We start from the raw sequence: 15,534 nt of genomic DNA on the forward strand, positions 1-15,534 counted from the left end.
CCCCCCCACACACACACCCCAAAGTCACTTTCAACGCTCAGTTGGCAAGTGGCTCCTCCTTCTTAATTAAAACCCGCAATGGCAGTCTGGTGGGGTGAGGCAGAGGGCTGACCGCGAACATCGCGCTTACACCCGTGCCTGTAGCGTCCTGGCTGCTTTGGCTCTTCCTGAGAGACCGAGACTGTGGATGGAGTTGGAGCTCCAGGAACAATGCGAGGACATCTAGGCTCCCTGAGCACTGTTCCTTTTTCTCCAGGATGAAAGGTTCAGTGGAAAAGCTTGTGACTCGAGCTCGTTGTTTCGTTTCAACTCCCAAACAGCGCTTCTGGTAGAGCAGTTGACTCATGAAACGATCTAATCATCTCATTGACTCTCTTTCTACCCAAACCACGTGGAGAGGCCAGTTTTGAGTAAACTGGAATGGAGGTTCGACTCCAGATCCCAGTCCAGTATTCAAATGAGGTAACCAAGGCAGTCTCTGGCCTTTGGGGGGCACTGCGAGCCTTGTGGCTTGGCAGCAGTTTCAAAGAAGGGCCTTCCATAGTCCTTGAATCTTGCGTCACCACCCCAGATTCATATTTAGCTTTTCTGCTACCATTTTTTGCCATACACAGGCAGTTCCTTTATCCTTTCAACCCTTCCCCCCCAACTGAAGGTCCCATCTATAGTTACTATAGTCGCATCATTCTACGCAGACGGAAAAATAGAGAACCAGCACAACCTATTCACCAACCATCCACACTCTTATATCTCCAAAGGAATACCCGTGGCATGCTTTTGTTTGTTTGTTTGTTTGTTTGTTTTTAATATATATATAAGGAATTGTGCCAGCATAGGTCAAGTAATGATTATTGAACATCTAAAATTCATGTTTCCTTCCATGAAAGCCTATTAGTTAATAAAGTTTAAGTCAAAGAGCAGTGAAGGCATTAAGTGGTGTGTTCTTGAGTAACTTTTCTTTCTTAACAGACCTCACAGTTGGCTTATGACTTAACTAGCTCTTTGTGCTCTTTTGGGTATAATTGGAAATGTATTAATGTAAGGCTCCCACAGGTAAAATATGTAAGCATCCTCATTTAATGAGATAATATATTTGAAAGTGTAACATAGACTTTAATGTCATATAAATATTTGTTTTGTTAGTCCTTAAATCTTGCTACACACTTGCTACACACTATTTTTCTGGTTGACTACAAATGAGACTAACTTACTTTTCTTATTATCCAGAGATCTCCCTTATAATTTGAGTATGTACTTTAGGTTGTGTTACTAAGTAATCAACAATATTAGTTCTGAAACCTATGATAAAATTGAAAGTGGAAATAAGTATTTTTACTTAGAGTATTACCATTGACAGCAAAGTTAGTTCTAGTTTGTTCTAGGTTGAAACATAACCTCGTGAAATCTAGAATTTGCACTTTACTTCACATTTCACATTTCACAATTCTAATAAATCTCATAAGCAATAAATTAAGGTAGAACCTATCACCTTTATTTTTAGTTGTTTGACACTTAGGTAATGAAAATACAAAATGGCCTGCTGTGTGTGTTCAGGCTTAGTTTCATGCAAATTCTTTTCTTAAAATTTTTATATTAAAGAGGAAGTTTAACCTAGTCCAAAGGGAACAAATACATTCAAAAGCCAAGTCATGAAGAGTTTCAATGGGGTGGAATACGGGGCTTTTGAGACCTAATGCCATGAAGTGAAATTAATCATATGTCTTATGTACTGCAAATCTATTAGAGTAAATTGTGGTGAAGCCTGGAAATATTTGTAGATACTAGGTTGCCTAAAAAGTGATTAATTCCTGCCACTGGTATCACATAGATGATTATCTTAGTGAATTTTTCTTTGCTCCATATAAACAGGGATCCTTTGTATTATATTGATTTGTGCAGAGTGATTTCTTTGATGTGTTTTGCTCTTTTCCTTTTAAAAGTACATATTGAATCTTCTTGTAGATGATCCTATGCAATAAATGTTTTCCATGCAGCTGTTCAAAAGTCATGTCTGATCTGGAATGAGAAATAAGTAGGGGGGTGGCAACATCCTTCGAGCTTCGCATTCATGGGAAGGAAGAGCCTTTTCTGAGACAAAATGCTACCAAGGTCATGAGTGAAACATCCCATGGGACCCATTTAACTTTATACAGAGAAATTTACTCTAGAGCTTCAGATTGTACTAAGTGGCCTTCTCCCACACTGAGTATAAGAAGTGTGACTAGTTGTAGATATTTTCATTCAAAATTCTTTCCAGTGATAAAAGTCTGAAATTTGGCTTATCACCAGCTCAATGAAAGAAATTCAAACAGCAGAGTAAGATGGTAGCATTTTATTCATAGAACACTGATTTAAACTTTTTAAATCTTGGATATTCTGAAAAGGTTTGGAATAACTGAAAACATCATAGCAAACATTCTGCCATGTAAAAATGTATCTGTATTTACATGTCAATGAAGCAATCATCTATAGATTATCTATTTAATTAATTATTTAGGTTTTAGAGACAGGGACTTGTGATGTTACTCAGACTTGTCTTTAACTCCTAGGATCAAGTAATCCTCCCACCTCAGCCTCCTGAGTAGGCACTGCCCACCATACCCTGATTTTCCACACATTTTAAAGAGTGCAAGTCCATGTATATTTTTATTTCTCCTATGAAAGTTTATTGGTGGTGAAAATAATTATTATAATGATATCAATCTGTGGTTAGAAAAAGATGACATTGATACATCAATTAATAAGGTGATGATTAGAAATATCTCTTATCCCCATAAATAGTGATAGTTTGCACCTGAAACCATGTAGTCATATCTCCCAAAGTGTGAATGTTAGCTTCTGTGTATAGTCACATTTTTATTCATAAGTAGTTAATATCATTAGAAATATAATATAAAAATTGACTTCTAGGCCGATGGTCAGTAAAGCACACCCTGTGTTTTCTGGCATCCTAAATGCCCCCTGTAAAGCAATAATTATTTGCCATGCACAGGCATGCAAATGTATCATTTTCATCAGTAGGATAGTTTAAGATATTAATTTTTATAGAATTCTGAATTTCACAGGAAGTAGTAGCCAATGATGCCTTGAACTGCTTCAAATTTAAACTACATGTTTAAAAAGGAATGCAAACCAAAATACCAACCTATAAGGCTTCAATTACAGAACTCATCCAATAACTGTTACACAGGCAATGTTTCCATTGGTACTAGGAGAGGATTGCGTAAAAAAACCACAGATTTCGACTTTGTTATGCAGCAGATAGTCGTTACTTTTTAACTATATTTTGACATTCTAAGAAGTAAAAGGTGATGTAAAGAAACAAATACAAATATTCAAAGGGCTATGGTTACTATTGGTATCCCGTAAGAAGTAGCTTTTTGATTTTCTGAGTCTGGGTTTACATTTATAAAGTACAAGAAAATGGTCCATTGAATAATGAATTTATTGAGTTATAAATGTTCTAATGGCATGCATGCTATTATAGGTATCTGCCAGCATCATCACTCCCACGACCACCTCAGCTAGTATCATGCCCCATGATATACTAGCTTGACACTATTGGTTGCAGAGAGGTAGTTTTTTTTNCCAGTAACAATGGCTACTGAATGAGTTTTCTGTCTACCAGAATCTCTGTCTCTCCACCAACTGTCAGGGAAGTGACTCATTGTTGAGATGTTTTGAAATCGATGCAATTTTTGAAAAATTACTTTTGCATGCAGAGCCTTGCTTGATCCTCACAAAGCCATTGTATATTAGATAAAGTTATTGTAATTTTCAAGGTAAGGTAAGACCACTGTAGCTTAGAAAGAGAGTAGAGTCCAGGAACTCAAGCAAGTCATAGAGTCACAAAGATGCCCAGATCACCTGATATTCCAAGTTATTCTTGCTTCAAAAGAAGCCCCTTCTATTATGCATATATGCCTTCTGTAAAAATGAAATTATAGTCTTAGGAATCACAATTATACAGATGGAGGAGCACTGACAAAACATTCTGCCTCTGTTGTCTAAACAGAGCTAGTGAGTGACTAGTAGAAAACAGAGCTTATTTGTTTTATCATATTTTAATTGCCAAATAATAATTGTATATATTTATGGGATACAATGTGAAGTTTCCATACAAGTATACACTGTGTAATGATAAGATCAGGCTAATTAGCATATCCATCACCTCAAAAGCATGTTATTTATTTGTGGTGTGAACATTTAAAATCTCCTGCAGCTACATAAAAATATACAATACAATATTATTAACTACAGTCACTGTGTTGTGCAACAGAACTTATTCCTCGTGTCTAACTGTGAAATTTTGTACCTGTCGACCAATTTCTCCCCATTCCCCACTCCTTCTTCCCTATATTCTGTTCTCTACTTCCATGAGTTCCACTGTTTTAGAATCAATATGTAAGTGAGATTATAAGGTATTTGTCCCTCTGTTTTAGACTTATTCACTTCCCATAATGTCCTCTAGGTTCATTCATGTTGGCAGAAATGGCAGGATTTTGTACTTTTTAAGGGCTGAATAGTACTCCATTGGTATATATACCACATTTTCTTTATCTATTCCTCTGCTAATGGACACATATATTATTTCTACATATTGGCTATTGTGAAGAATGCTGCAATGAACTCGGGACTGCAAGCATCTCTTTGACATACTGATTTCAATTCCTTTGGGTATATGCCCAGAGGAGAGATTGCTGAATTATGTAATTCTGTCTTTATATTTGGTGATTTTTTTTCTTCAAGTACCATATATATCACTTTTTATTCAGAAATTGTTTAATTTCAAAAATATTACCTGTAGATTCTTGTTCTGAGAGTCATATTCACTTAATCCTCATAACACCTTTCATCATGCTTGCGTATTTCCTTCTAACTGGTAGGGGAAAAGGTATCTAAAATTCATCACCAGTATTAATTCAAATTGTGTACTGTGCTATATAGACAAAATGTTTCTTACTTTCACAAAGCTGGCAATTTTGTTTTGTTTCAGAGATGGTGAATTGTCTTTGAGTCGGTCACTTGTCAATAGCTCTGATAAAATCATTCGAAAGGCTGGCTCTTCAATCTTCCAGCACAATGTAGAAGGTTGGAAAATCAATTTCTCTTTGGTCCTAGAGATAAGGTGAGTTTCTTTACTAAGGCATAATAAATTTCACATCATGTTCTCAAATATGTTGGGCTTAGCAAACTTATATTAAACACCTGATTTATGATTTAAGTATGAATACTTAAATAAAAGAATGAATCAGCTCTATTTAATGTTGCTCACTGAAGAATATGAAATCATAAAACTGAAATCATTATATAGTCAGAGATTTAAGGATGACTATGTGAGTTTTGAATATAGTGTCTTTATACTAGTGGAATAAAATATTCATCAGAGTACTAATATTTAACATACTTCACTCAATTACTCAGGATGGGCATATATTTTAAGAATTATCTTTAACTTCCCTATTGAGTCTTCATTCTGCTTTTGGGTTTTCTCAACTAGTTGAAAGTTGAGCCTGTTACACTCCTATTGTGCTGACGATTATAAATAAATTAGTCTTATCCTGTGAATGAGTATTTCTGTGTGGGCTCATGTTTTAAAATTGGATAAAATCAGAAAATAAGCTTTCTAGATTACTGACTTCTTTGTAAGACTAGTCATTTTAGCTGAAACCCACCCTTGAAATCATACTCCATGCCTACATTTATCCAGTAGGTAATTTTCTTCTGATATAAACATGTTACTAATAAGAAAGGTAAGGTCACACCTTCTCAGTTATGGAGGAAACAGGAAGATTGTTTTTTCTCTATAGTTACATTGCATTACTATATTGGTTGGTACATTTGAATCAGAGCATTTCAGTAAACAAGAACTCACTAAAAGTGTGAAAGAACACATTTGTTATATAATAAAATAATCTCAAAGTCAATGAATACTTAGCATTAACACATAGATTTTATAGGTGTAGCTTAGTGACTAAGATATAAGGGGCTGATTAATTTTCGTAGGTTTCTACCTACTCATTTCTTGGATTATACCCACCTTTAGTGTAGATTATAAGAAACTTGAAGGAAGAGTCTAATAGTCTATTACACTCATCTTTAGAGTATGCACAGAAATTTCACACAATGTTTTGGAGCAAAGATAATTACAGCATGTTGAAATTTACTTGAACGAATGTCTGGAAATTTTAAAAATACGGGCATCAGGGAGATATAGGAATAGTATTACTACTTTGGTTTAAAGGTTTGAAATTGACTGGAAAGGGAAACAGGAATCAAATCATGGCAGTGTCAAGTGGTGTATATTTGTTTGCTTTTAGTTTGGTGGGAGCTTTCTATATTCATGTGCCTCCTACAAGAATGAATAGATAAGTAGAGTCTGATGATAGAGCTCATAAATCAATGACTTCTGGGTAAAATATGGCCAGCAAGCAAAATTTATTTCCACTGGATAAAGAAAAAAGAAACCTTAAAGCCAATATTAAAAGCCAGGAGGCTTTTCAATAAAAGTACAGATTTCCATAAACTCTTGAGAAATTGAAAGATTTGAAAACTCTGAATCTGTACTCTTCCTAACATTTAGCTGGTTAAAGCTGACCCTAACCATGGTCTCTCAAGTTTGACATTTTCATACTTGGAGCTCACATCTTTCATGATACCTGTCAAGTGCATTCTTCTCTGTCTCATATCCCTATCCTCATATTTGAATTTAGAAACCCTGTGAGAGATGAGATAATTATGAGGAAAAAGCCACAAGATGTGAGACGATGTGGGGTTACAAACACAGATATACTTTGGTTTAGAATGGTGTGAAGGTTCATGTTTCTTGAAGGTACATTGGAAAAAGAGAGGGATAGGTGATTAAATAGCAAAAATTTGATCTGTAAGCAGAAAAATAACTTTCAAATTGGATGGGTTAGCAAGAAAGGGGCCAAATAAGGCTACAGAGATCTGGTAAAGAAACCTGATGGAAGAAAGTAAAATAAAATACTGTAATAGTTTAACTAGCATATCTAGCCATGCTAAATAATGTGTCAGATAACAAAAAATCTATTAAGTAAATTAAATAAGTAATTGGCACTAGTTCAATTATTATATCTGGTAATGCCTTTCCTAATAGCTATATAAAAATCAAATACTATAAATATGCATGAGGCTTTATACATTTTGCTATTAATAACATATTCAAGTGAAGGGTAATAAACCTAAGTTGACCCAGAAGATTCATATTACAACTTTACAAACCAATGAACATTGCATTTAGGTGTTTGAGGGTGATCTATTTTCAATTATAATAGCTGATAATATGAATGAAATGTTAGTACTATTTTTGTGTGGTTCTCCTTAACAGATTAAAGAAATAAACAATAAAACAATGAACAAATGTTGAATAATACATACAAGTTTGTCATTTCCTTGAAAGGAAAGGATAATTTGAAAAACCATTATTGTACAATGTACAAAGAGTTCATAAAAATCAGAATTGGCGACCATCCTGGCTAACACCGTGAAACCCCGTCTCTATTATTATTATTATTATTATTATTTTCTTCCTCACCTTTCTGGCATTTAAGAATTTCCATATCACTTTGGGTCAGTGATTGGCTGTGGGTAAATTTTAAAAATGTTTTCAAAATTCTACTTTTAAATTTTTGTTTAATTTATTTTTTATTTTACTTTAAGTTCCAGAATGTGTGCAGAACATGCAGGTTTGTTACATAGGTATATATGTGCCATGGTGGTTTGCTGCACCTATCAACCCATCATCTAGGTTTTAAACCCTGCATGCATAAAGTATTTGTCCCAATGCTCTCCCTCCCCTTGTCCATCGCCTTATGACAGACCCAAGTGTGTGATGGTCCCCTCCCTGTGTCCTTGTGTTCTCATTGTTCAACTCCCACTTATGAGTGAGAACATAAAGACATTATTTCCAACTATTTTTTATCTTACATGATTCAACTATGATAATAAATCTTTCAAATTTAAAAATCTTATTAAACTTATAGTACTTTCATTATATTCCTAATAATTGTCCACATATTAAAATGTGAAAATAGTTCCTGGTATATATTTTTTTACATTTGTAGATATGATTTTCATCCCTATTACTAATCCCTTCATTCCCATATGCCTTATATTATTTTCATAAGCACACCAAGAATTGGTTCATATGTACTCATCAAACAACTGTACTTCTATGGACTTGTCTATGAGAGATGGTTCCATGTGTTACTTCATTGTACTTTGAGGATTCAAAATATATGGAGTTTATGCATTCTACAGATAACTTTGCACTCAAAATAATTATCTTAGTTTTAAGGCTTGATATTATTGATAAAAGTTTGTTCTTTATTATTACAAGCTAAGAAATGACATATTTAAGATCCATTAGATGTTGTGAATAAATCTGTCAACATTGTACTGAGAGATTATATAGTCAGGTCCAATACTTGCAACTTGACTTTTTTTCCATATTTGAATTATGTATTTTCTTTTTGTTGTTGTTTTTTATATGTTGACTAGAAACCTCAAACAGTGCAAACATGAATTATAGACGTATAGAAATGTACAAATGTACACATCAGGACAGCTTTATCACATCATAATTAGAAAACAATATTTCAGCTCTTAGTGTCATGATACATCAATGATCTGAAATACATAAAATTTGCAGGTTAACTAAACATAATTGGAAATTTATAGATGCTTAACTGACAAGAAAAATTTCCTTTTGCATACGTAGATGTACTTTACAAAAAGGTATACATACAATGTATATACCATCTTCCAGTGGCTTTGATCAATAAGTTACCAGTAGAGTTAATCTCGGGTCACAAAGCTTATTAATGGCAGTGTCAAGATTCAAACCCAGACCTCCTGACTGAGGAATCAGGACCTTATAAATAATTTTTTTGTTAAGAATATATTTTAGTACCCAAATGTATATTATTAAAATTTATCATTATGGAATAAATTATTTTCTTTGCTCTTAAAATAACACAAGATTGATTATTTTTTTTCCAACATTACCAAAGCTGGTTGGGCAATATCAACATGACAGTCTAAGGTGTAAGTTAAACTAAAAATGCTCTTCATCAAGTATGTATGGACAATTTTGCATTGTCATTTGTTGTGTTAGACTTTTTTTTTTTTTTTTTTTTTTTGAGGTATAAGATGGCATTTCACAATAACTGCTAGGACTTAAGAAATCTAAACAAGGTACAGCGTAAAGGTTTTATTTTTCTCAGCGCTTTAAGGCAAGTTGCCTTGCAAAATAATCTTTTGAATTAAACAAATAAACAAAATATGTGTGTTCTGTTTTTTTGTAGGCATAATGAAACACTTGGCATTTTTTAATTTTACTTTTATTTTCTTTTAGAAAACTGTGTCAGTACTAACTTAATTTACAGTGATTTTTCTTGTAGTCAGTGTCTAAAGTTTGCAAAAACTGATTCCTAATATATGTATCATAGCCTAATTTGCTTCTCAACTTGTGATACACTCCACCTATAAGATTTGTCACACAGTATTTTCTGATGTAGTTAACAATGTCATTTAGATTAAATTTTAGTTGCAACTGTGTGCTTATTGTTGCCAAGAAACTTACAGAGAAGAGTGACACTTAGTGATAGCTTAGCTATATTTAACTTTTCACAAGTGAAAACTTGTTACTAAACAATGTTAAGTAAATTCATTTTCTGGGATTCTGCAGTTGCTATTTCAAGTGATAGGTGATGTTGAAAGGGAAGTTCTAGTTGAAAATTCAGTTAAAAGTTTCTGTGTAGAACTCTACTTGTTGTCAGTTCAACAGTCCAAACCAACCTCTCAGTTTAAAGCTGATATTGCCTAACAATAAATAATTTCTATGACTAAGATACTTAGTTTCACTGAAAATGAAACACATTTTCAGATTCCTTCAGTTATCGTTAACGTTAAAATAGTTACTCAATTTAGGTGTTTGCTTATCTTATGAAGCTTCAAAAGTTGCATTATGATCACAAAATGACAGTTAAAGACCTGTGAAGGGTCTTTTTTTTGTTTGTCTGTTCTTTTCAATCATGCACAGAAAACACAACCCCCTACTTTGAATATCGGGTAATAACTTGACCACGTACCCGGAAAACTTGTACTGGTAAAGCATGCATATTAAGCATTAGCTTTTGTTGATTCATGTTTCTCTAGATAGAGCGTAGATATTAAAGCCAGTTTTCTTTCTACCTCTCTCATTTCTCTAATAATTTTGTTTGACCTGCAGTTAAACAAAAATTTCTATCAATTGTCTTCTTAGCAAAGCATATATGTTCTCCTTGGTGACATGGTGCTGTTTCAGTTCAGTATAAATACAGGAGTTTTCTATGCTTCCAGTGACGTTTAGCTAATTATATCTGAATGCATTTTTTTTCATATTTTAGTCTGAACAGCAACTAGACTTAGCAAATTCACAAAGCTTTTAATTCTGCATTACATCTAGTCTAAAAACTGTTTTCACTAGGAGATAAAAAGCTAACCTTTTCTCGCCGTTTCCAGAAATTATTAAGCACTTAAGTCATAATATTATTCACTCATAGCAATTACTTTCAGTATTTCTTGGATCCTACAAAAGGAATCTTAACTCAGATAACTTCCCATATGTAGAAGACCTAAAACAGAAACTAAAAGTTTGGTTCGGGAATAAGAAGAAGAAGAAGAAGAAAAAAAAAACAAACCCAGAGTCGCTAAAGTTTACCTCTTTTACTTTTACTTTGTAAAACAGCGAATTCTGACTTTTGCCTAAACTTTTGTGTTTTATATTTTGATTAGTCTATGTGAGTTGGTAGTCATTTTGTTTTGAAATCACTTTTACTATTTTACTGCTTCAATTGAAAAAAAAATACTGCCGAGACTATAACAACATTGGAAAAACACATAATTAAAATCTGCATTTAGTAATTATTTATCTTATTAAGCATTAGTTTCTTCTAAGAGTTAGACAATATGATGTCTTTCAAAACTTTGCTTAACTCTTATAGTACCCCTTTTAAATCATTTTTCCCTAAGAGTAATAAAATAAAGAGATTTAATTATACTCAGGAACTTAAAAGACATGTTTTACATTATTTTTGCAACTAACTTGTCTATAACACAGCAAAGGTGCTGTTATTGGAAAGTCCCTCTTGATGTTAGTTGACTAGCATGTAAGTGTTAACTTTTTTGACCAAATAAGATAGATTTTCCCGTTTGGATTTCCAAACTACAGAGTCTTTTTTCACACCAGGACCAGTAATCTACTCACTGCAAGCTTGCAAACATGCCACTTCTTGGGAGTGTACATCTTCAAATAGCTCTACAGCAACCCATTTAAATTATATTCAAAGAAAAACGATAACACCATCTAGCTTGATGATTTAACCACATCCGTGTAGTCTCTATTTTAGAGCCAGCCTTGTCGTTTTCACAGGAAATGAGAAATTTCTGTTGAAGTACAGGTGTCAGATATTAATTATTCACCAGACAAATAAGTGGTACTCAATAAATATATACAAAAGTCTCTGCATATTGACACTTTTGGTGCTAGTTGTTAACTTTTGTGAAAAATCATTAAGTGCTTGACATAAACATTTTTCCAGTTTCTATAATGCATAAGCCCTGGGGTTGTTTATTTAAAATATAATTATCTTCTTATATAACCTGGACTTTGTTAAGGTAAACTGTTATGGTGTGTCAGTGGTATTTCTATCAAATTTTGTGATTTCATTTGTAGAGCATTATATAGGCTTTCCTGTACAAATTCTACTGCTTTTAACCTGATATTCAGAATATTTGGGAAAAAATCATAAAATTATTTTTTCAACTAGCTGGTGAACATATTTCTTGTTTATAAAATCAGAGCAGAGTTTTTCAATCACTTGGTTTTCTAATTAGAACAAATATTAAACTGGAACCTATTTAGAGCAAATAAAAATAAAGACAACAAAAGAAAAGATATGAGTTACTTTCCTCCCTTCTTTGCTAATCATGCTTATGCCTTCTGAGTTAGAGAATTACTCTTTTGATGGAGTCAAGGGATGAGGTTATATTCTGTTCTCAGTAATAAAATTTACCAATTGTGATGAACTTAAAAAGTAAGAGCACTACAGGAAAAATGTGTTCATCATATCTTAAATGTTAAAATAATGCCATTATTGTTATTACTTTGAAAATACAAGCTTGCACTAACAACACTTTAGTAAATAATATCCAATTTCCAACCTAGGAGTAGAGTTTTCTTAAGTTGTTTCTTGCTGTTATTATGTTGTATATCCCCTATTATGTTGGATACCCCTAGAATCAAACAATTCCAGACTTTTATAGGCCAGGTTCATAATTTGAGCTAAACACAACCCCCTGCTTTGAATATCAGGTAATAACTTGACCACATACTAGGAAAACTTGTACTGGTAAAGCACGCATATTAAGCATTAGATTTTGTTGATTTATGTTTCTCTAGAGCTCAGATGTTAAAGCCATATATATATATATATATATATATATACACACACACATACACATGTATACATATATATACACATATATATTTTTTTCCTTAAAACCTACTAGGGTCCCGGATTCTTCCCTTCTTGTTAGTTCCAGGTATAAATAACCTAATCCAGTGATTTCTTCTGCTCACTGTTCTTAAGCCTTCGAACTCTCCTCTAAGTACTCTGACCTATCCTTCCCTCCTCTCAATTTAATGGCAGCTACCCTTAAGTCATTTGAATCTATGGACTTATATGGGAAGGCAATATCCCTTTTGTTGCCAGGATGGCTCCAGTTTATAGTGGTATCTCTTGCTGATTGGGGTTAAAGAAACATTTAAAAGGTCCCAATCAATAGACTCTCACACAGTTCAGATTACAGGCACTGCTAGATATGTATTCTCTTTTATCTCAGCCTGCAAGTTAGTTGGCTATTTTATGCCTGACTTCACCTCTTTTAGTGCCTTGCTAAAAGGAGAAACTAACATAAACCAACATACAGACACATTTTAAACAATTATCCAAGACCAACATATTTATTAGATGTATGGCACAACTTCCCAATTATTGCAGACAGCATTTGTATCAGGTGCTTTTCTATATCATGCCAAGGATCATCAGTTTTCCAGCCAGCTATATATATGTATAGTATAATAATTATACATATATAGTGTGTATATATATATTTGTGTGTGTGTGTATATATATATATATAATCATTTTCCATCATCTACCTAAGCATATGCATATATTTATGTTCATGTAGCTCTCAATCTGTTATCAATTTATGTATTAGGTATGGGCTAGGCTAAGTATCGATCAAAAAAGTAACCTTAAAATTTAGTGGCCAAACAAGTAGGAAATTTCTTTATTTCTCACATAAACTCACATGATCCACTCATATCCTATTTAATTAAGAAAACTAACTTGCATGACCCAGCTGAGCTCTACTTGGGTTTTGAGACTTGCAAATATTCTAGCTGAGCATCCATGTGACCAGGTAAAACTTAGAAGGTTCAAATATTAGAAGGAAAGAGAGAAGAAAGGAAACTAAGGAACAATTAGCTACCTCTGCCACACACAGTCCAATGTTCTATCTATTCATTTTGTCTTTGAAGTATCCATCTTCCCGGACTCTTGATCTTAGAGAAAAAGTTGCATATATATTTATTGCTATAGTTTTAATTCTTCTTTAGATAATTATAATATACATATCATATGTATAAATGTATATAAGTTTGAGAAGTTCATTCCTTTTAATAGCATTAGCTGTGATACAATCAAAAACAATCTCAAATTATTTCTCTCCACCTTAACTAGATGATATTAAACAACATTTATGCCTATCAAAATAGGCTGAAGCTAGCAGAATAACTATTCAGTCAAGTCATGGCATCTGTGTTCTACTTAATAAACCAATTTTTCTATATATTTTGATAATTAGAGTACTCTTTATAACTCCACAAATAGATGTATATACTATATCTATGTACACAGTCATGAAGAATCTATGAAAATGATTTTTAAAATTTTATTTCTCATAGAATTGACTTAATTCATTGGTTTAATCACCACTTAAGATTCATAGCTTACCAGTTTGGTAATCTAAGATTAATAGTTTGCCAATTTGTATTTTTTCTTATGTTACTATTTAAATGACACCACCAGTTCTTGGATATGCTGATGGTAATATAAAAACTTTGCTTGTATTTCAAACACAGGAAGAACATACTTCGTTTCTTAGATGCAGAACGAGATGTCTCAGTGGTCAAGAGCAGTTTTAAGCCTGGTGATGTCATACACTATGTGCTTGATAGGCGCCGGACATTAAATATTTCTCATGATCTACATAGCCTCCTACCTGAAGTTTCACCAATGAAGAATCGCAGGTTTAAGACCTGTGCTGTTGTTGGAAATTCTGGCATTCTGCTAGACAGTGAATGTGGAAAGGAGATTGACAGTCACAATTTTGTAATAAGGTGAGTTTTCTTCTGTTTTTTGAGATTGTAAGTTTTTCAAAGACACTTTACTTGGGGATAGAAACCTGTTAGAAAATTTTAAAGTACTACTAAAAGCTCAAACAACTATATGTCTATGATATCCTTTTCTGTGTAACATTTAAATTACATTTACTCTGGAAGAGAATATTATAATTATCGCATAGTTGAAGAAAAAGTGATCTCGTCACAGCAACAAGATTCACACAGCTCTTTTTGGTGAGGGGGGAGGCAAATGGCAATTTTATTAAATTTAATATTCCACACAAACTTTTTTCTTAGTATCTCTTCTTCATATTCTATAGTTTTGTGTGATTGTATTTGTTGTATAAAGATTATCAATATTACTATGGAATGATGTAATAGATTTATGTTAATGTTACTTTTTATTAATAATTATCTAAGAGGTAGTAAGAACATAGTTTAACAAGTTTATATTTGATATCCTGAGCCATATTTCTTTAATTTCTCTTTATATGTGATATTTGTGTATGTTAGTATATTTGAGTTTTATGGTTTTCTTACATAATTAAGCATGCATGTTTGTTTTTCATTAATGGTTAAAAGACATTTGATGAATTGTGTGTTTGATTAATCTATTAACTGAAAAAACTCAACATTAGAAATGGAATTATAATCACATCATAAATGTAAGCAGTTTTAATGGTCAATTTTATATCTGTACAGTTTTTTTGGATTGTTTTAGTTCCTTAGAAAAATTAGCTAAATGAATGAAACATGGATATTGAAATATGAAATAGTACAATTTAAAGATGGAAGGAAAGTATGCTGAGTTGACATGTTGAAAAACACAGTCTCTTGAAGATATGCTGGAATACATTATTTTTGAATATTTTGAATATTTTTTGAATATTTTTGAAATAAAGTCTTAAAAGGAAAGATAACTAATTATGTATGTATTAAATCATAAATAGGCAACTACTTTAAAAAAAAAAAAGTCATGAAAAATCACACCCAAGCATTATCAAGTGAAGAAAATGTATAACAGCAAATAAAACTGCAAACATTTTTCCTTATTATCT

The 15,534-nt window shown here is 32.7% G+C and overlaps 1 protein-coding gene across 1 annotated transcript in view; it reads left to right on the forward strand.

Annotated features, from left to right (window-relative positions):
* ST8SIA4 (ST8 alpha-N-acetyl-neuraminide alpha-2,8-sialyltransferase 4) overlaps positions 1 to 15,534 on the forward strand; it is a 108,650-nt gene that overhangs the window by 5,078 nt on the left and 88,038 nt on the right. Inside the window, 2 exon segments of the mRNA XM_017854237.1 lie at positions 4,997 to 5,128; positions 14,216 to 14,473. Coding sequence (XP_017709726.1) covers positions 4,997 to 5,128; positions 14,216 to 14,473 — 390 coding nt within the window.

This window comes from Rhinopithecus bieti, unplaced genomic scaffold (genome assembly GCF_001698545.2).
Source record: "Rhinopithecus bieti isolate Rb0 unplaced genomic scaffold, ASM169854v2 scaffold_1930, whole genome shotgun sequence".
Classification (NCBI taxonomy): Eukaryota; Metazoa; Chordata; class Mammalia; order Primates; family Cercopithecidae; genus Rhinopithecus; species Rhinopithecus bieti.